The sequence below is a fragment of the Carex rostrata genome, chromosome 19 (genome assembly GCF_964058835.1).
Source record: "Carex rostrata chromosome 19, lpCarRost1.2, whole genome shotgun sequence".
Taxonomy (NCBI): Eukaryota; Viridiplantae; Streptophyta; class Magnoliopsida; order Poales; family Cyperaceae; genus Carex; species Carex rostrata.
In genome coordinates, this window is record NC_135936.1 from 2,909,987 (window position 1) to 2,933,504 (window position 23,518).

General features: G+C 31.0%; 2 protein-coding genes and 1 long non-coding RNA gene across 3 annotated transcripts; all 3 read left to right on the top strand.

The window, feature by feature from the left end:
* The first annotated feature begins 5,898 nt into the window (after positions 1 to 5,898).
* LOC144571385 (cysteine synthase-like) lies at positions 5,899 to 10,878 on the top strand. Its single transcript, XM_078320659.1, has 7 exons — positions 5,899 to 6,078; positions 6,793 to 6,920; positions 7,331 to 7,533; positions 7,939 to 8,064; positions 8,682 to 8,840; positions 9,954 to 10,147; positions 10,449 to 10,878. Exons 1-7 carry the CDS (start codon positions 6,004 to 6,006, stop codon positions 10,572 to 10,574), a joined length of 1,011 nt encoding a protein of 336 aa, XP_078176785.1. The 5' UTR covers positions 5,899 to 6,003; the 3' UTR covers positions 10,575 to 10,878.
* A 9,775-nt stretch (positions 10,879 to 20,653) lies between these two features.
* On the top strand, positions 20,654 to 21,062 carry LOC144571928 (uncharacterized). Its single transcript, XM_078321322.1, has 2 exons — positions 20,654 to 20,973; positions 21,059 to 21,062. The coding sequence occupies exons 1-2, from the start codon at positions 20,654 to 20,656 to the stop codon at positions 21,060 to 21,062; spliced, it is 324 nt and encodes a 107-aa protein (XP_078177448.1).
* A 211-nt stretch (positions 21,063 to 21,273) lies between these two features.
* LOC144571387 (uncharacterized) lies at positions 21,274 to 21,937 on the top strand. Its single transcript, XR_013517503.1, has 2 exons — positions 21,274 to 21,697; positions 21,732 to 21,937. It is a non-coding gene; the product is annotated as an uncharacterized LOC144571387 (long non-coding RNA).
* The last annotated feature ends 1,581 nt before the right edge of the window (positions 21,938 to 23,518 follow it).

Here is a 23,518-nt window from a genome sequence, read left to right on the forward strand (position 1 = left end):
TATATCCATTAATTGCACCTTAACTTCCTTCATAAAATGCATTTGAATTAACCTCATCAAAAGAGATACCTTTGGGTACAATTAGGAATCAATTAATTCAAATCCAAATTACATATCCCTTTGCCTTTAAAAGAACAATAATTTATACCCTAATTATATAATCTAAATGTGCAATCAAACTAACGCAAAAGGAAAAAAAATTAATTGCTTTACAATAATTTACCGTTTCCAAAATTTGGCTTTACCAAAATAGCAGCGGAATACTTAAAAAAAATGGCTTAACATAATAGCAGCGGAATACTTAGTTTGGTAATAAAATATTAACCATAATTCATTTTGGAAAAGTTGAATTATATAAGCCGAATCAAATGGATTAATCATATATATAATTCATTTTGGGTAAAAAAATATTGATCACATATATAAGCCGAATGAAATGGATCCAAAATATCCGAATTGTTTAATCAAATTAAATGATTTGTTCGGATGATCAGGTCAAACATTTGCTTGATTATTGTAGTAATCTCCACAGTAGAAACAGAGAGGGCTAATTTCAAATTCTTATTTTACCCATTTTAAAATAGAGAATAGCGTAGAAATAAACAATTTCAAAGCAATTGAAAAATCAACAATCAATTGCTTATTCTCTAGATCAATTATAAACAAATAATCCAAATTGGCATAGGAGTGGCTCTGATACCACTTGTTGGAACCTTATTGTTACACATAAACAATTCAATTCTATATGCCACTATTGATCTACCTATGCCAAAATGGCCATCATGCAAAATTCATCAATTCTTAGGGAGCAGACACAATACTTGACTCCATTAGCGTATTTATGCAAAGCTTCTCTCAAAAGCGGTTGATGAACTTGTAAGACGGCGGCAAGAAAAACTTCGTGCCGATGTAGAGGTTGAAGCGTCGGCGGCCTCCTTAGTGGTAGGATAAAGCCTTCCAAAGCTACAAGACTGCCCTTGTGAGATCGTGTTCACAATTTCTTAATGATCTCACCTCTCTATTCTTTAATGGGGAGAAGTAGAGAAGGCTACAGAATTGACTAGATGACGGCTAGAAAATTCTGCAACTTTTCGTATATCCTTGTGCTTTGGGGACCAACCTATTTATAGAGAGGAGGAGTTGGCACATTGCCAAACCCTAACCCTAAACAGATTTTCTGGCCTTATGCCAACTTAAAAAAGGTATTTTGTGCTATTGCATCAAAAACCGTGCAGTCGCATCAAAATCCGTGCAGCTGCTGAAAAATCTGTTTCCTTAATTGCAAATCTCAGAATCAGTCCATCAATAATTTGATTTTTGCCTAAATTGTTCTACACATTTGTGAACCACATCCTAATGAATATATTGATTGTCTATTTCTTTATTTGATCACTTTAATTGACAACCATATATGACAGTAAACAATGCATAATTAGATTACATATATGCTCAATGTTGGCATTAAATCCAACGAGGTTGGCAATAAATCCAACAGAAATAACATTTTCGATTATAAGAATGTATCTCGATCTTCTGCATAGAGAATGAATCAATACGGTTCGTAAACAGGTCAAATCGGATCTAAAACTGACAAGATCTGACTCATAATTATCCATGTTTGGGCGTTGGTGGGTCGGAAAACATGGACGAAACGGGTCATGTTCTGAATGGTGCATGGGGATGAGTATTTACAGACCATGTTATGGTCCTACCTGCTTCCTAAGCAATTTTCTGCCAGTATATCTGTTTTGTTTATAAATACAACTGTTGGACTTGTGAAAACAAATATAATTTATATTTTATGTTATTAGATAGATTATTGTCTGTTAGAAATTTAATTTGTATTTTTTACAAAATAAATCTTAATTTTTCGTTTTTGAAAAATAAAGTCCACATACCGAGAAATTTCAGAAAATTAAATCAAAAAAGTAGTTTTCTTTATAAAGCTTATAAAATACCACTTTCTTAATTTTTCTTTTACTCATGTTTTTAAACTTGTTCATAGTTCTACCTTGCTTAAGCATTATGTCCAGCTTCAAGCCTTCTTAAAAAAATACATTATGTCCAAACTTTTTCAAATCGAACTCGAATCGAATCTCGAATTTTTTGTGCACCCTACCTTGGACACACTGTGAAAAGTCCGCGTGCCTTTCCTTTGAGTTCGCTCAGTTTGTCTGAAACTAAAATTTTCTCTTTTTGAAGGTGACGAATAGAAAGAAATGGAACATGTTACCACTTGCAACCCTCTATTTTATCAGTTCTCTTTTCAAAAGCAATTAAATATAAAATAATATGGATGGAGCCACAAGGATCGGCTGGTGGCAAACTATTATATTTAATTTTATATTATACTAAAAATTAATACTTCATTTTGGATTCATCATCAAGCCAATTATGTACGAATTTGCTACCATTTTATGTGGCTCCGCCACTGGCTGAATTGGTCAGATTTATAACCAAGCGGTCCGGATTCAAACTCAAAATTTGAGTTGCTTGAGGTGATCCAAATTTAAGGAACTGAAGGTCTCCATCCACCTTTTATTTTGCTTACTTTATTAAAACGAAAATCTTTTTTTTTTTTTTCTGAGAAAGAACTTTTTATTTAAATTGAGGGCTAACACGAGTAATAGAGAGACAGGAACAATGAGGCATTAATTATGACTGTAGATTTTATTTGTGACTGTTGATATTTAATTGCACTTGATATTAAATGGAGGCAGCGGCAGTAGATCTCTCTTCGAGAATGGAGTAGATATGATGGGTATCTGATTTTTTTTTTTTTAGGTTTAATGAGGTCTAACACTGTCTGATCTATTTTAAAATATGTGCGTACGGAAATTAAAATAGACACGCACGAAATTTTAAATAAAATGCACACATTTTAATACATATTGAATAATGATTAAGACCAGTGTTCTAAATAGCGCGCTATAGCGTTTTTGGACCCTAAACGCTAAGCTATGCATAATAACGAGCTATTTGAGCTATGGACGCTATAGCGGTAATAGCGGTCCGCTATAGCGCATAGCGTATAGCGCAAATAGCGCCCGCTATGTAACATTTGCTGTTTTTTTTTTTTTTTCAATTTATATGAGCTTTAAAATAAATAAATGGTGAAGATATTGTTTAATTTTGATGAATATTACATTATATCAAATTCAGGTCCGCTATAATAATTTTTTCATTTTGCTCTTGGTTTTTTTTAACTGATGATAAATCAAATAAATAATTGCTAAATTATGGAAATTTTAGGGACTAACAAGAATTTCTTCAAGGATCATCTGTTTTTTTTACTAGAAGTATGATTTTTTTTTTTTTTTCAATTTCTAGGTTATTTTGAAATTTAAATAGAAAAAAAATAAATTATGTTATGATGTTGAAGATATTTTAAATAGAAAAAGATCGATAGTTTATGATATTAGTATTACTATAGATATTTTGAGTCGCAATTTGGACTTTGTATTGGTTCAATATGAATATTATAATTTTTTAATCAATTTGATATTATTTATTGTTCTATGAGACTAAATAATGTTGATATTTAGTACAAATATATAATATAATTTTTATAAAAATAAAAAAAACGCTATTTGGGATAGCTTTCGCTATAGCGTCGCTATTCGCTGTAGCTTTTTTTGGAAGCTCCCCGCTATGACGCGATAAACGCTATTTAGAACCTTGATTAAGACTATTGAATTAAAATAAGTTTGATGGACATTGGATTTACTCTAAATTCTCCCTCTTCTATTGGAATCAAGGTTCTAAATAGCGTTTATCGCGTCATAGCGGGAAACCTACAAAAAAACCTATAGCGAAAGCTATGCTACATAACGTTTTCTTATTTTATACAAATTATATCATATATTTGTACTAAATATCAACATTATCTATATCTCATAGAACAATAAATAATATCAAATTAATTAAAAAATTATAATATTCATATTGAATCAATACAGAGTCCAAATTGCGACTCAAAATATCCATAATAATTCTAATATCATAAACTATCAATCTTTTTATATTCAAAATATATTCAGCATCATGACATAATCTATCTTTTTTCTATTTAAATTTCAAAATAACCTAGACATCATGGCATAATTAACTATCTTAATATATTCAAAATATTCAAACTAATGTATAGTAAGTATCATTTTGTTACTTCAAGAAATATCTTAATATATTCAATCTAAGTCTTTATTTAAAACCCATATAAATTGAAAAAAAAAAGCTGATGTTACATAGCGCGTTGTAACTTACTTATTTTGATTTCGTTTGATGGATCTCTCATTAAATATTTAATAGTTTAATATAAAACTTAGTACGTCAATTGAAAAAAAAAATTACGGTTAAAATCCAATTTGAGTCTTTATTTAAAGCTCATATAAATTGAAAAAAAAAACAAATGTTGCATAGCGGGCGCTATTTGCGCTACACGCTATGCGCATTATTATGCCATAGCTTAGCGTTTAGGATCTAAAAATGCTATAACGCCGCTACAGCGCGCTATTTAGAACACTGATTGGAATGGAATGAAATATCACAAATTTTCATGCAAAATTGAGATGATGACAAAATCAACAATCGGTAGATTCGAATTTTTTTGTTCAGATAATGATACATTTTAATACATATTGAACAATGATTAAGACCATTGAATTAAAATAGGTTCGATAGATATCAAATCTACTTTGAATTCTCCCTCTATTGGAATGGAACGAAATATCACAAATTTTTATGCAAAATCGAGATGATGACAAAGTTAATAATCAGTAGATTCGAAATTTCTTACATAGACAGTGATGACAATAATCGATAAATTCGAAATTTCTTGCTCAGACAATGATACAATTTCTGATAGTGCTAATCCGGGTGTTTGTTTCAAAATATGTAACGAAGGCTAAAAAAGTATTTCCTTTACCGTTAGTCGATTACTCGGTTAACGCCTCCGATTAGGGGTGTTAATGGGTACGAGTAGAAGCATATTCATACTCATATCCACTAAAAATAGTCTTACCCATATTCTACTCTTACCCATTAAAATTTGATTTTACCCTACCCTATCCTTGTCCGTTAAAATTATCGGATAACGAAACGGTAGCGGGTGAATAACGAATAATACTACTATAATAATTAGTTTTATTATATTTTACAAATAGAACATCAAAAGTCGTTTATTTTTTACATATGCAATAATATTACTGATAAAAAATAAAAATAAATATGCAATTAATTTCAACAAAATTGTATTTTTTATAAAACAAGAGAATTGAAAAACAAAAATATATCTTCCGACAAATTTAATTATTTAATTAAAGAACAAAACATACAAATAAAAATAATATGTTTAATATTTTTCTTACAACAAAAACAATACACTAAATAATAAAAGTACTCACTAATTATTGCTCAAAGATTATCATATTATTATATTTTATATAATTATAATGGGTACGAAATAGCTTTTATTTGTATCCTTATCCGTTTAGCTAATGGAAAAAAATTCTTATCCATATCCATACCCAATAAGCCAACGAAAAAAAAATTTTATCCATACTTGTCTTGTGAAATACGGTACGGGTCAGATAAACGGCTAAAAGATTATCATTTTTTTTTTTTTTTTGAGAAAAACCCTTAGGTGACTAAAAGATTATCATTGACACCCCTACCTCCGATTAAAAATTTGAAAAAATAATTCTGATGAATTTGCGTTGACGTCATAAAAACAAATATATAAAACTCGATTCTTATCGAAACTCGAAAGACCGAGTTTGCGCGCATCCTGATAAGCGGAATCCTCTGACCTTTTTTTTTTGGTTTTAACAAAAAAAGCCACATAAACGAGAGGCGAAAGCCGAGAGAGATGGGTCAACCCGCAACTCGTCTTCTAGTATTTTATATGTACAGATCTCCCAATAGATAGATGCAGTAAACTTCTGTGAACAAGTTCCACTTATCAGGTGCCGAGGAGGAGAGAGAGACAGAGAGAGACTGAGAAAGATGGAGGATGGGAGAAGAGGGGTACCTTCACTACTCGCTTCTACTGGAGAGCACATCGCCTCTAATATGAGCGAGGTTTAACACTATTGGATCTATTTCCCTTTCGCCTTTTATTTTGCTTCTTTGCAAAACCCCTCCCACCAACCCCCAAAAAAAAAAAAAAATGAAAAATTAAGGTGCTTGTCTGTAAATTTAATTGAATGAATACACTTTTACAGTTTTACTAATTGAGATTTAATGGGACCCGTGCCCGGAAATGCTATCTGGATTCTGGAATAAATACTCATAGTTTTATAATTTGAGCCTCTCAAATCACGGGGAATTGAAACAGATCCACTGCTCGGTTGTACTGTATCCTTTATGGGATATAGAGTTCTATTTTGTTAGAGAGATCATGAGAATATTATTAGAGACCAAGCATCTAACAAGTAAAATGTATTGAAATGATCGCAAATTATTTGCATCATTAATAGTGTCAAGTGTCAACATGCATCTTTGGAGGATCAACTATGAACTAGTTTTAGCTAGTATTTTGTTCTAGCTGTTGTGAACTTGCTAAACATCATGATACCAGTGTGCTAATGACTCGTTTGGTGCTGGTACCAATAAAAACATTGTTTTTTAATTTGGATGAAAATAGGTGAAGCACAAAAAGGCTTCTAGTTTTATGCTTGTTCATTAGAAGAATTTTGGGCAAAAAAAAAGAGCTAAAGATGAATATAGGTAGCACTTTTGGAAACTATCGTTTTAGGTTTTTAATAGGCATTTTTTCTGCTTATTTCTGTTCAGCTTATAGGATGGACACCATTGGTAGAGTTGAAGAAAATAACACAGAAAGATGGATTGGATGCGAGACTGGTTGCAAAGTTAGAGTTCTACCAACCTCTTTCTTCTGTTAAAGATCGAAGTGCTCTCAGGTTTTTTTGCCAAAAAATATGTCTTCTTTTAATTTTTTATGAGATAGAAAGGATAATTTGCAAAGTAGTGCTTTATGTTTAGGGACTTTTTCCATGTTAATCTGTGCAAACTGTCTGAATTTAACCTTTATTTCTTCAAAACAAGTTATGCATGGTACTAAAATCCCCATTAACTTCATACTGTTTTGACAGTAACCTCAGTTCATGTTTTATCTCTTCTCTGATGATGTTTAGGTAGGTTCTTTTTCTTATATTGAGAAATCTAGTTGATGATGGGCATTAGTGGTGTTTCCGATGCTTAAAAGAGCAAATGATCTATTTTTGTTGGAGTATACATAATATTTATTATTCTGCAGGGTGGCATTCGTGTGACTATTGACGTATTTGTATAAATATTTGTGCTCGTGTAGAATGATAGAGGATGCTGAGGAGAAGGGTCTAATTAAACCTGGTGTGACGACATTGGTGGAGCCCACAAGTGGTAATCTTGGAATAGGGATTATTCTTGTGGCCATACAAAAGGGCTATCGGTTTATTGCGGTAATGCCAGCTCAATACTCACTCGATAAACAGATTCTATTGCGATGGCTTGGTGCTGAGGTGCAATTAACTGGTATAAATCAAACACTAATAAACAACTGATGAAAATTTATTCATGATTGGTACATTACTGCCATAGTTTGTTCAGCCTATCAGATTTCAGTACAGCACTAGTTAGATATAGTCTGTACCAAAGTAGCCAAAGTTCATAAATTTTATTCTAGGATTTATACAACTTTGTTGTTGTTTCTATTTCCTGCTGGTTCAACTTTATATTTTAGGCCCAAAAGTAGTGAGAAAATCTAGTCCAATCTGACAGGATAGTCTGGCCATTGCTGAGACAACAAATGACCTGTACTGGTGCATATGGATAATAGTAATACTGGCCATAACTTGTACTGGAATGCAGGAAATGATATGATGGATTAGTGCTGATTTAATGAAGTACCCACCATGACCAGAATTTTTTGTATTCTAGATCCTATGAAAGGAATTGACGGATTAATGGAGAGGACAGAGGAATTGAAGAAGCAAATACCAAATGTTCATGTACTTGATCAGTTTACCAACCCGGCAAACCCAGATGCACATTTCAGATGGACAGGTACTCTTAGGAACCCTGAAATTTTTATTTTTCACTATGTTTTTTCTTTCTAAAATGTTTGTGCTGAAAGTTTTTCTACAATATGCTTTACCAAAGGTATTTGCAAGTCTTTCTGCAATATACTTTAGTGGCTTTCTTTTGTCAATGATGGACTTTTTTTTTTTTCTGCAAAAATGCTCCAAATTTTTGCATTACCAAAGATTACCCAACTCTTTTGCCGTTGCCATTGGAAATGAATATTCGTTTTTTTTTGTTGTTCGCAAATAAGACCCAACTAATTCAGAATTATGAACTCCCATTATCCTTCCAGTTAATATTAAAAAAATTGGCATCTTCATAAGTGTCTTATATAAACTTTGATGTGAACATCTAAATTGGGTCGGTTTCTTTAGCTTGGTTTGGTCATATAAAAATAAAAAAATCTTACTGAATGAGGGAAAAATACCAAGTTAAATATAAGAAATGTTATGTGCTCAATAGAAAACCTAGTCAAAATGTGAGGTGCTTTTTTGCACACTTCTTAGAAAGAGAGAAAAAAAAAGGATGGGTTCTAGTATTCAGTACTTGTAAATATGGAAGTTATTTGTAAATAAGCTTGTAACAATGTGAACTATCAGGACCGGAGATATGGGAAGACACGGCAGGCAAAATAGACATTTTTGTGGCAGCATCAGGGTCAGGAGGCACAGTAACTGGGGTGGGCAAGTATCTCAAGACTAAAAATCCTAATATCAAAATAGTTTGTGTTGAGCCTGCTGAAAGCCCTGTTATTTCAGGTAATTCTTTTTCTTTGTTGACAATGATATGTATTAAGTAGAAATTATGTGAGCTGTTGGGACACCTAATGTAAAATATAAGGTTAATATTAATTAGGCCTTCCAAAATAATAAAAAAAACAATTTTATTAATCCTGTTTTATAAAAATAATTATTTAAGAGATGGGCTTATGGTGAGTGGGAAGTATGAGCCATTTCTTACCTCGCATCCATATTTTTGAATTTCAAAGTCTAAACAGTTGATTGGAACCGCTCAATTATGAAAATGTCCTCGGATACCAAATTTTTCATTTTTTAGAATTTTTTACTATTTTTTACATAGGTAGAAAATCATTGTTTTTCTAGGCCTAGAATCTTCTAAAAACAAAGATTTTCTAACTATAAAAATAATAATTAAAGAATAAAAATTCTAAAATTTGGTCTCCGGTGACATTTTCATATGGAGATAATGTTGAGCGGTTCGCATCAAAATCGAAAATATGGAAATGAGGTAAGAAAGGGCTCTTACTTCACAACTTACCATAGCCAATATCATTATTTAATATCCCCTAAAATCATGGGAATTGTCGGTTATACCTTTCCCCTGCTAATATTGTAAGGAATATTTAAATTTGCTCTTGCTGCTTCCTATTTACGATAGAATTACACAGTGATGGAGTATTATGTTCTTTTTGAAAGAAATAAGGGATACATAGAATATCCTCTGTGTTTTCTAAAGCCTGTGGACATGATATTTCTCTGTTTGAAAGAAAAGGCATGGTAATTGTCCTTTTAGAGGGGATATTTTATATTTTGTCATTTTATAATAAGCTAAAGTGTGATTGCCTAATAAAAAGAAAATATCTTACAATTTTGTTTGCTGCCGAAGTATCGCTAAAACTGATACAATTTTCCTTTTTTTGATCCAATACACCAGTATTCTATAGCTATTCTATAGCTATTATATTCAAATCCGTCTGCTTTTGACTTTTGGGGTGATTATCTTGGCACCACTTTTTCCTCTCAGAAAACTCAAATAGAGAATAATTAAATTAAAAGATATATCAACTTCTGAATGAACAAAAGGCGAAAATGTAAATACTGCAAAATGATGCTTTCCACGTGGCATTTCAGGGGGTGAGCCGGGCCCACACAAAATACAAGGAGTGGGGCCAGGATTAATTCCTGAAAATCTAGACACGTCAGTAATAGATGAGGTAGTCACAGTGTCGTCTGAGGAAGCCATGGCAAATGCTAGGAGACTTGCTGTGGAAGAAGGTGTTCTTGGTGGCATTTCTTCTGGAGCTGCTCTTGCTGCCTCTTTAAAGGTATCTTGTATTATCTTATAAACCCATGGTGTTCTATTTTTACTTCTCATTTTTTTTTTACATGCACATTTGTCAGCATAGGCCTCACTGATGCCACATATGGTCTGTGGAAAGAATAGGAAATTTATTTTAACTTCTCATAATAGAAGGATGCAAACTAATTAATTTTCAAATAAAATTACAGGACTACTTGGTTCCACCATGTACTTATTTAATATAACTCCTGCCAGAAGTAATTAAATTTTTTAATTCATTTGTATTTTCCAGTTTTGTTGATATTTTTTTTCTTTCTTTTGTTTAGTTGGCTGCCAAGGAGGAGAACAAAGGAAAGATGATTGTGATGGTGCTTCCAAGTGGCGGAGAGAGGTATGCAAACTCAATTCTCTTTGCAGAGGTGAAAGAAGAATGTGTTAAAATGACCTTCTAATTTAGTGTTTCGAGTTGGTTGCCACCACAAATAAAACCTTTGTTTGTAAAATTTGCTTGTAATACGTTTGGATTCAATCATTGTGCAATCTTTGTTAAAAGAACATTCTATCACTGAGGATCTTGTATCCTGAATATCCCATTCAGGACTGGATTTTTATGGTTCGTTACTCGCTGGATTATATTATACTTTAAATTCACATATGCCAATTTTTGCAACATTTTTTTTGTCTTTGATTTTCGGAAGGAATATATATAGGTGTATATATGGATACAAACTGGGTAATATATAAATCTTTATACTTGTCAATATTCGTTTCATTACGAAAGAGCACATTTATGTATTACAACATGATGGATTATATTAACAGTAAATCTATGTAACAATCATTATAGGTATCATTTAGGATCTGTCAATTACATTTGCATGGAAAATGATTTGCATTCTGAGCTATTTTGAACGTTTTTGAGTAGTGCAAATGTAGATTTCCATCATTTGTTAAGAAATATATTTTAAACTAGAGTTTGTTATTAACGATAATATATCCTGAAAAAAAAGTTCATGGACAGACTCCGGAATTGGAATTGGTATTGCTCTATCTTTACGATTTTATCTTTCGAAGTTTGTTTTCTTCTCATTACTAAGCATAGGTGTATTACAGTATTAGGGATTGCCTATTACAGTTGGAATGGATCAAGTACTTGGTTCGTATGTCAACCTCTTATTTCAACCAAAAAATTTCGAGAAACTGTCAATTACAGCAGAGCTCTATACTCAGCTCAATATTGTGTATCATTTTTATCACACAGTAGCTGCTTCAAGCAAAAAAACTAGAGTGAGTCTATGGTACTATGCATATTACGATTTGGCACCGTGCTATGGCTCTATATTCGAGTTTTCAAATCCTAACGGTCGATCCGAACCGTTCATCTTATTCTCCATATTAATATGTGTTTGGAAACCAATTTTTACTATTTTTTTAGATATTTAGAAAATCACTTGATCTGAAAATTCTGGACCATCCAAAAACAGTGATTTTCAATAAATTTCAAAAAATAGTAAAAAAATTTCAAAAAATGTAAAATTTGGTCTCCAAACACATATTAATATGGAGAACAAGATGAACGGTTCGTATTGACCGTTAGGATTTGAAAACTCAAATATAGAGCCATAACACGGTGCCAAATCGTAATATGCATAGTACCATAGACTCACTCAAAAAACAAAGTGTGAACATAGCTTCTAGTACTTGTTGAACTAGCCACCTGTACCACAAAACAGTTGGTAGTAACTAAACCCACTTGCCAAAATTCGCGCCGGATTATGATATCAAAATCAATGAAAAAATGGCTGGTCCCGGTGCTTTGAAAGGAAATAATATTGGAATTAATGTTAAATGGCATTTTCTAAGACTCATATCGCCAATTGAATTTTCGGCCATTTGACAATCACAGCAGACAGCTCCATCCTTTCGTTCCTTAGCAAACAAGTCATATATCAGTTTAATTATGCTGATTAATAATTGCAACGCCACAAAATCAAACTACCGATAACGCCCTGATGCGACCTGTTTTTAAAGTTTTAGTTCGAAATTTACGACAACGCTGCTCATTTCTAGAATTCTTGACTTCCCCATTTCAATACAGTCAAATGAGATGGACATGCGAGGAATTTAAAAAGGAGAGAAGCAAAGAATTTATATAAGAAAACTGCTTCGGAAAGCTGAATTTTTGTTGTATAATTTATATATATTTATTTTATCAGATAATTATATTTTTCTTTTTGAGATATAAAGATGGAGATCTAGCTTACCAATTTCATTTTAATTATTCATAAAGAACTCCCCATCAAGATTTCAGACTCACAACCTCAATGTTTTCATTTGTCATTAGATCAAAAACTGGTTTTAATAATAGTTATAGTATGTTATTGAAATTTTCTAAAATTAACAAATATATACGAACATTTTTTTTATAATCTATATTTATTAGTAAATATTTTATTACAAAAAAATTAGAAACTAGTCTTAATAAACACTCATAAAATGTACGTAGTGTACTAGAGTTTTCTCTTTTTTTAAAAAATAAATAAATAAATAACAGGTCTAACCGTCTAAATTAGGGCTGTAAATGAGCTGAGTTTGAGCGAGTTACCTCCAACTCGTGCTCAGCTCATTTAGTAAATGAGAGAGTTAACTCGAGTTTGAATGTCAATAACGAGCTGTAAAGTCAACTCGAATTCAGCTTATTACCAACTCGAGTTGGCTCATAACTCATTTATAACTCGTTTGACTAGTCAATTTTCTTAGTTATAGTTATATACTCGTAAAAGTTTATCTAAATAAAAACAATTCAAATGATTTAGTAATAATTTATCTAAATACAAACAATTCAAATATAATTAATAAGGCAACTAACAAAACAAAAAAAATCCAAACAGCAACTTAGGAGTCATTTAGAAGGGCATAAGATTTATTGTGACGAATTTTGTGTAACTCGAATTGTTAATGAGCGAGTTGGGGTATGCTCAAACTCAGCTCATTTATTAAAGGAGTCAGCCAACTAGAGTTGGAACTGATTCGAGTTGTAATGAGCGAGTTAAAGAGAACAATTAGTGAACGAGTTATGAACGAGTTACGAGTTTGAGCAATTTTGTATAGCCCTAGTCTAAATACCGTTTTGTTCTGAATGAAACCAAATGCAACTGCTGAAATTTCTGTTTTTGCAGTTAATTCGACCAGAAAATACACATTATTGCTTAATTGTAATTCAGTAGAGGAAAAATATCCCTTTCACGTGTTTTTTTTTTAATTTAATTTCAAATTTAATATTTATAAAATAAAAAGTTTATATATTTTTTAACATGCATGCTAGGACGTGGGGAGTCCGAAACTCGAATTATAGATATTAAATGAAAATTGATAAGTTAGATCTCTACTTTATGTATTATATATAAATTGAATCATTATGTATTATAAATTGAGAGATCGTAGGTTCATAAAATGGATTGAGTCCTTGTGAATATTAAAATTTGAAAATTAGATCTTTGTCTTTCTGAAGAAAGAAAGAAATAATATAATCTTAAAATAATTGTTCTCTTTACACTCGCTCTCACAAACTCGGTCCAAAAACACTTTTAAAATTCGAAATCCGAAAATAACAATCGACATTTATTTATATCTCATTTGATACTGACATGTACAAAGTTGTTAATTGAATTGTCAGCTTAATTATCTGAAATTGACACTTTTAATTAGTTGTCTAGGTTAATATCTACAAATTTTGGTTCAGGCTTAAATATAACATGATCATTACATTTTAAAAATTAACACTTATTTGAGATTTAATTTTTGATCTAGTGGCAAAGATAATGTTTTATGTGTGAAAAATTGTAGGTTTAAAACCTGAATAGAAATCATTTATAAATATTAAAACAATTGGATGACTTAACCTCCAACTTTACTAAAAAAAAAAAAAAAAAAAACACGTTACACTTATTTATTTCTGATAAACACAGAACACTTCAATTGATCAATACTTGTGATGATGTAATTAGTGGACCATTTTTCTTATAATTTGGGAGAGGCAGATTCTCCCGAAATTTTCATTCATATCATCAATTAAAAAAATTACACAAATATCCTCAAACAAAAAATTATATATCCCTACCGCTAAGTTTTTCAGCATTTGTCTTAAACACTAGTTGCTTTTCTCTCTTTCGCTCCATTTGTAAAATAAATTTTTTTAGTGAATATTTAACGGACCGTAGAATTAGAAACAACTTCAACTGAAGTTTTGAAACTTAAAGAATTTTTCTTTTTTTTTTTGCAATTCTGATTTTTTGACGTCCGAAGGCTTATGTCTGAGACATTAGCTCATCCGTCTCTTCGCAATAGATGGAAAGTTCACAATAGATCCGAGCAGACGAAAACAAAAATTTATCATGAGGGGAACAGTAGAAATATTGATACAAAATTTCTTTTTAATCATAAATAATTTAAGTTCATATAAATATTCTTGACGATTTTAATTTGATTAAAGACGTCAAGTTAAAAGTACAATTTTAATAAATAACTGGTATTACTTAAATATAAGATTTAATATAAATAGTTTAAAATCAAATACATATATAGCCGGAATAATATTGGAGGAGTTGCTATTAATTTAGAAAAAGTGAGAACCGTCTATTTTTCATCGTAACAAAATCATCTATTACAATATGCAAATAATTCTCAGCGATTTCTTTCTCAATATAAACAATAAAATATTTTTTTAAGATGTCACACTCTAAACCATCACAAAGTGTAGTCTTGACTATTGACAATTTGTGTTGCTAAAAAAACATGCTATGTAATTACTAATTATTAATTATTGATGAAACCGAAAAAGTGAAAACAAGGCAAAACAATCTAATTTATACAGACAATTACACTAATAAAAATATTCAGAAGGGAGCAATGAAACTGATTTCTGATATTAGAAAGTATGATATGCCTTATTTAAAAAATAACAAACAATCGTTAATTTCACTTTAGTTTCCAAATTATAATATTTATTTTTTAACACAACCCATGAGTTAATTTCGCACATCATGAATTTGATAAACAAATACAATTATCATCTACTAAGAAGGTTATTTGCTATACCATATTAGTCAACAACTCTTATTTACTTGACAACAAATACAATTATCTCTTCTTGAATTTTTTTTTATTGTAAACAAAATTAATAAACCAATAAAGTTATTTTATAGGGTTAAAATGCCTCAATGATTTTGTGCGCCATCCATACTCCACATCCTTATCTTCGTTTTCAAAGTTCAAATGGACGATCCGAACCACTCAACATGATCTCCTTATTAAAATATGCTGGAAAATTTTACTTTTTTTTTAGAAATAAAAAAAAATAGTAAAAAAATTCTAAAAAAAATATAAAATTTGGTCTCTAAACATATGTTAGCATGAATGTCACGTTGAGTAGTTTGAATTGTCTGTTTAAACTTTGAAAACCAAGATAAAAATGTGAGGCGTGAATGGAGCACGAAAACAATAGCATATTTTAACCATACTCTTTTTAATATATAAAACATAAATTGTTTATCTCCGACTCTGGATCCAAGGGTTTACATCCGGTATCCTAGTTTGGATATGAAATAATTTATCTATTCCTAGTCAGACTTGAAACAAATTATATTCCTAGCTTAATTAGATGGGGAACAAATTCTGTGTACTAGCTAGTAGCTAGGTTGGATCATCAAAAAATTCTATATACCTATTCTGTCACTTTTTTCCCTACTGGTGTCAGAAAAAAAGCAGTTGGGATAAGAAAAATTATCACCGCTCATACTATTTATTTAAAATGCTGTTTTTAATTTCTAAAAATAATTATAAAATCAAATTAAAATAGGAGCGGCTAACTACTCCGCATAAAACCATGACCTCAGTGAACGGTGGAGATATGGTCCCATTGCTTGTCGTATTTATTTACTTGTGATTATGTTATGCCAAATTTTTCTTATTCTTTTTACCTTTCTTTTCAACATTTTCTTTCATAACCTTCCAAGGTAAAGCGTTAAAGTTTCATCTATTAAACTGTTTTTGATATATGCCTTCGCAGTGTGCGCTTGAACAGCTAACGAAAAAAGAACCAAAACTTTTGTTGTCTCCAAAATAGAAAGTTTGTACTTACAATTTAAAAAGAGTGGGGGTTTAAGAATGCCATTATTTTTCTGTGATCCAATCATACCTTACATTCTTATCTCTATATTGAAAATTCAAAAGGTCATCCAAATCATTTAACATGATCTTCAATTCTTCATATTAAATGTGCTTGGAGATCAAATTTTACATTTTTTTTAGAATCTTTTAACAATTTATTTAGATAGGTACAAAATAATTATTTTTCAAAAGTTGTGGACCATTCAAAAACAGTAATTTTGTACCAAAAATAGTAAAGAAATTTAAGAAAAATTATAAATTTGGTCTCCAAATATATATATTTTTTTTTCTTGCAAAAGTGGTATTGACCACCTGTTTCATTACGAAACGATAAAGTTCATACAATATATCCAAAATGAAATGTTAACATACAGTCCAACTAGCATCAACATCTAACAACTACTAAATCTCTAACCACATATAAAAATAAGAGTAGGACTAAAATAACAATTTTTTTTTATTTCTCCAAAATAAAAACTAACAGCATAGTCTAACAACTAAAACCATACTATGTAATTATCATATGGTCTCCAAATAAATTTTTAATATATAAATTATATTGATTAGTTTGAATCACTATTTAAATTTTCATAATAGTAATAAAAATATGAGACATAATTAAAAATTAGAATGAAAATAATAAAACATTTTAACTCAACTGATTTAAAAATATTGTGGGACGAAAATCTTTGCTGGCGTCGAACGACCAGAAATCTGTTAGAAATAAATATACGAATTACAAAAATATTAAAGATATGCCAACAGAACATTCCGCACTGTATAGGGGTGAAAACTGGAGCGGATAATGCTGATACTATATTCGTATCCGTCAGATAATGAGCGGATACAAATACGGATACGGATAGTAAATGGATATCAAAATTCAAAACCAAATTTGCTTTAAACGGATACGGATACTGAACGGATAGTCCACGGATACGGATTCGAATATGAATATAAAACGAATAATAGTCGGATAATTAATATATATTAACTTCTAAGATACAAATATTAATTAATAAAAAAGTTGAGATATATAGATTGATGTTCAGATTCGTTTATGTATACAAAAATAATAATAACTGGAGGTAGCTGTTGGTCCACTAAATGAAGAAAATTGAGTGGAAAGAAAAAAAACAAAATCAGAAAAAAAAAAAAGAGGAAATGGAAAGAGTAAAAAAGATTGAGAATCCTGACACTCCAGTCAAAAAGAACTTCATTTCAGTCAAAAAGGAAGCATGTGCCTTAAATATAATATGGGTAAGGCTATGGTGCTACGGCTCAATATTTAACTTTTCAAAATTTTAACGGTCATTCCGAACCGTTCATCTTGATCTCCAAATTAATATGTGTTTGGAGATCAAGTTTTACATTTTTTGAAATTTTTTTATTATTTTTTTAGATAGGTAGAAAATCAGTTAATCTAAAAAATTCTGCACCATTCAGATATTTAATTTTCTAGCTATCTAAAAAAAATAGTAAAATTTTTTCAAAAAATGTAAAATTTGGTCTTCAAACATATATTAATATGGAGAACAAGATGAAAATTTCAGATCGACCGTTAAGATTTTGAAAACTCGAATATTGAGCCGTAACACTTTAGCTCTCTATGCAACCCATAATACCGTAGCCTTACCCATAATATCACATATTCAAATCAAAACTCATAGGCAAGGCACTCCGCTCCGGAACTTTAATATCTTTCAATAGTCTCACTTGGGAAAGAAAAAGAAAGAGAGTGGTTATATATAATGGGAGCGAATACGAGACTTGAGAGATTTTCAGATAGCGGATTTGAGATTGAACAGGATTTCAGATATATTCGGATATCCGATCCGTTTACAGATTATGATCCGTATCCGAATCTGGTTCCTGTTCAGTGAATTAGAATATTATCCGAATCCGGATATTAAGCAGTTACGAATCGGATTCGAAGCGGATTATCCAGCTCCGTTTTCAGCCCTAGTACTTCAGCATCTGATAATATGCGACAAAGTGACAATATCAAAAGATAGCATTAATATTTTCTGGGACCACCAAAGAGAAAAAGGAATTTTGACTAACAGGATTGGCATCCGCTACACCATCGTTGGATAAGGTTGTGCTACTATAGGATAGTTTTATCCAAGGTTATCAAACTTTTCTTGATATCATAAATTGATCATTAAATTCAATTCTTTGTTACAAATTTATCTTAATTCCAATTCATTCAAATTACATTACTCTATTCAGATATCAACATGTGGTGAGATAAGCATCTTTTATTGATATGGCTCATTTTCTTATGTTTTAAGTTTTACAGAGAATTAAAGAATGTTTGAATATAAGTTCCAAATCAATTTCTTGTTTGCATCCATGTACATAGAGGTAGACATCGGCTATACAAGCCTACATGTCTCTGGAATAATTTATCCTGACTATGATCAAGCCAAATTTCTTTATCTAATTATATATGATGGACCCTTTTTGTCTCCAATTCGTCCCAAACAACATATAACGATATACTCAAATATGTGGTACCAATAAGGACATTATTTGCTGATGTTGATGATTTTTATGAACATTAGTGCTATGCTACACTTTTTAGGGAAAAATGATCAAATAATTTTTCCTAAAATAAATTGAAACTCAATAATTTATCAAGGACAAACTAAAATTTAATGACTTATCTATGACTTAAATAAAATTTTGTGACTTCTCAAAAAAATTACCCTTCACACACTAGACCAGTCAATTAGTGTTGACAGTTTATATGAATCCGGCTAGTATGACATCAATGTTGTTTTAGCTTACATAACATCAACTCTTAAATCTATCGAAACAACTTCAAACGGTGAATTCAAACTGTTAAAACCGATCTACTTCATTAGTTGTGCGTTTACATGCAAAATTTATAATTTTTATAATTTATTTAGTATCAAGTCAAACGGTCAAATGTAGGAGTTTTTGACCGCTTGACTTTATACTAAACTAATTCGAAAAAATATTTTTTTTGTAAGTAAATGAATTTTTTTTTTAGTAAAAGTTGGAGGTCAAGTCATCCTATTATTTAATACATTTGTAATACAACAAAAGGTTTCTCCTCATCTGGGTTTCAAACACATGACCTCCCATATAGAGACCATGTGTTTTTGCCATTAAGACCAAAGACTAGTTCTTTATGTAAACGAATTTTGAGTAAATCGGTTTGAACAATTTGAATTAGTCAATTGAAGTATATCTAATAAATTTGAAAATTAATGTCATATGACACTGATATTATGCTAGTCATACTCTCTTAAAATTAGATAAATCCTCACTCTTTACGAATTGTATAGTCAAATAACGGTGTATGTTTGTTGTCAAAGAGAGACCTTTTTCGCTATCAAAGTGGATACAATCCTTATTAGTTTATGATGTATATGTGAATAAAGATATAAGAAAAATTGTACAACTATTTGCTACAAATGTGCCACAATATTAATATATTAAAATCGGTGCTGACTGATTAAAATAATAAACGGTTCGGTCAATAATAAATTCATTTATTGTAGGTATGCACATTCAGGCAACGACTTGGACCATTTGATCAAAGACAAGTGGTCCAGATTTGTGGAGACCACCTATGGTATATATGCAGTTAAAGAGGGCCCCATCCTTCATATTCTTGACTAAAATAGCAAAGAAGAATGTTATTTTTTTGTAATGCAATTACTCTAAAGTGTAAGCCCTTAATACTTTATATTTGGACTCCAGTGTGTAAAGAGAATATTATTTCATACACTTCCAGTTTTTGACAATAATATTCCAAGATAATTAAAGGGGAGCGCACCTTTTTTTCAAAAAGTAGGTACGAATTTTTGTTTTGTTTTTACTGTAATCTTATTTTTTTTTTCTGTAAAGGTGATTATGGCTCCTCCAATTTCTAAAACTATAATCTAATAAATTTGATGACTTTGACATGATCTGACGGCTGGAAATGAAAATTGCCGACTATATACTGACAATGGAAACAATTGCCGACTATATACCGACCTCACAAATTTTATTTTAATTTTTTTTCTCTCGAAATTAACTGTCCAAAACTAAAATCTCATGTGGAAATTGTCCGTTCGGCCGTGTTACTGTTTATGTGAGAAAAGAAAAATCAGTAGAAATAATTTTTTTCTTATAAAAGTAGTATTTTTCAGTTCAATTTTTTGTATCTATTTTCAGAAGCACTTTCAAAAAGCAACCAAGCTAAAAGCATTTCCAGTTTGAGAAAACAAAAGACAAAAAATTAAATTAAATAGAAAACAGTTCTACCCAAAGCACCGGAAAGCTTTTATATCATCTTCTTCTTTCTCAGAAGTCACAATAAAAAAGAATCTATTTTCTCTTTCCCATGGAGGAGTTCAGGTCAAGTTCTTACAGCGATCGCACAACAGAGATAGAATCGTACAATTCTCACGATCTGAGATGTTACAGTGCATCCTATGCATCAACTCGAGCTCCTAACAAAGAGTTTAAGTTCAAAAAAGGAAAAAACGCAATTGGGTCTTCTTCTTTCAAAACGGGTTGGAACTTGAGCGACCCGGAATTGCAGAGGAAGAAACGGGTTATGGGTTACAAGGTGTACGATATGGAAGGGAAGATGAAAGGGTCTTTTCGAAAGAGCTTTAGATGGATCAAGGAGAAGTGCAATCGAGTTGTTTATGGCTGGGTGTAATTGAGATATGATTAAATTTTAAGGTATGTTAATTTTCTCAATATTGTTCTCTGTTTCTGGGTTTTCTGTGTGGTATTGTAGGTAGACTTTGTGCTTTGTGTCTCATGTCAGCTCATATCGATTTTTTCTGATGAAACTAGTGTGCTTTTGGCCTTTTCAATTCAATTTGAAGAAATTTATGAAGCTTTTCTATACTGGTTCTCCGTTTCTGGGGTATATAGATATGCAATGTTACAAGTAAAGTTAAATTAAAGCTATGTAATATGACATTTTTTTTTCCTCTTGTTTATAGTCGAAGCTGTCCAGCAAGACAACAGAGCAGTTGAAACCTAATATTCTGCTCAGTATCTTAAATTAAAGGGGTGATTGAAGGAAATAACAGATGATTTTCACGTGCTATTTTTTCTTCTAATCTTTTTCATAATGTTATATAATGTAATTCCTCTGTACTTCTTCATTACTGGTAAGATCAAACCGGTACAGATCGTACTGATGTCATGTGCATTTTATTAAAGCAAGTTATGATTCAAAAACTGTAATGCTACTTGTACTGGTACATCTTACCAATCTAATATGTGTATATAGGAACTGAAGTCGATTACTATGATCCCTCAATCCAAGATTCTTAATTGGTTCTAAATGGTTTTACCTAGTAATACCAGCTCAGCCAGTTTGATTTCCTTTTTGTAAGTAGAGTGGCATTCATTTCTTTGTAGAGATGTGAGATACATTAACACATTATCATCAGTGAGAGGCCTATAATTCCCTATATATGTTCCTTTCCTTTATGACCAGTATGTAAATTATTTTTCTTTATGAAGCTTTAGCATTAGTTTGCAAGTCTGAAATTGTTGATATATTTTTCTGTTGTACATTCTACTTTAAAAAAAAAACAAAATCTGTTGTACCAATACCAATATTTGAATTGAATATTCATGCGCCAAGCTTTTTCTAAGCAGATGCAACACTTTTCTTCCAATCATACTCATAAATAACAAGACCCAAAATATATCTATGCTGAGAGAAAATTTAAGTTGTGGACTTGTAGTACTCAAAACTTCTTTAATAAACTAAGTTGGTTCCCGAACTTTCGTTTGCAACAACTTGGTAGTTGAAATAAAAAAAAAAATAAAAAAAAAATCAAAGTAATCCCTTTACTTTTTCAAAGAGACTAATTCAATCTTTCCATCATTTTTTTTTGTTAACGTGAATTATTTTATTTGACACACAGATAATTTGTCACCTAGATTATAATTCATCATATTTATAGAAATAAAATCTAGGTGATATTCACGCCGAATCCAATTCATTTCAATTCAGACTTGTAGAACACCAAATTTTTCCTAAACCATATTTTTTTATTCTTTTCGGAGCTAGATTTGAAAAGGTACTATGATTTAGCTTTTTCTTGCAGTTGGTTCAAATCTAATTGGAAGATTAGAGATCCACATGATATATAGGACAATCCACACATGTCGGTAAAGTTCATGAAAGGACTCAACTTTGTCCTTTCTGTAAAGGGACTAAATTGATTTATTTTTTAAAGTTCAAGGATTGAAATAGTGCAAATGAAAGTTTAAGAACCAACTGGAACTCTTTCCATTCCACTTGTTCCATTTTTAATTTTCTTCTTCGGCATAGTGATATCTTTCTCTCTCTCGTCTTTATCTCCTTAAGTGGAGAAGAGAATGACAAAGAGGGAAGGGAGCCGAGTTGAGCGGAGCCGATCGGAGCTGAGAGCGTGGTATCGTCAGAGCTCGAGACTTCCCATCTTGATCAGAGCGCGACAAATCCGACCGTCGAAGTGCTGCGACTATCGGACGAAAGCGGATCCGATCATAGATAGAGATGGAGAAAGAGGTAATCGGATGTTTTTTAGAGTAGATAAATATGATTAGTTGATTATAGTAGTTTATGTGATTTCATGAAAATAAATAAGTTTAGATTTAAGAAGAAGGGTCATTTGACCCGTTGTAAGTCTTTTTTTATCAATGAAATTGTTAGTGTGCATTTAAAGCCACTAACTTTAAAAAAAGAACCAACTGAATTCTTTTTTAAAAAATGTTCAGAACTAAAACCAGAAAATGCAACAATTTTTCTATCTACTCGTGTTATCCTTTTCAGCAGGTGCTTTCCTTTTTAGTTCGTCATGTCAAAACCAAATTCTGGCTTACATACCGATCACCTGAGATCAGTTTTTTTTTTTTTTAAGGTCAGTGGATATTGACATTTTCATTGATTAAGAAAAAAAAGTTATTTACAAAAGTTTATAGCTAATTATTTACAAGTTATATATAATAAAGATTTACTCACCCACTCTCGTGCCATGTCTTTTTTAGTCAGGCCCGCCTATATATTCTTGTGCAATAATATGAAAAGAAAAAAATTGCAATAATATGTAGGTGAAAAAAAAACCAACTTAAGTTCATAAAAAAGTTGGATAGTTAATTATACAGTTGCATAATTTATTCTGATTTCCCCTGCCGGCTGCCAGAGTCTCATCAAATTTTCTGACTTCTGAGGCTCAAAATTTATTTGTTT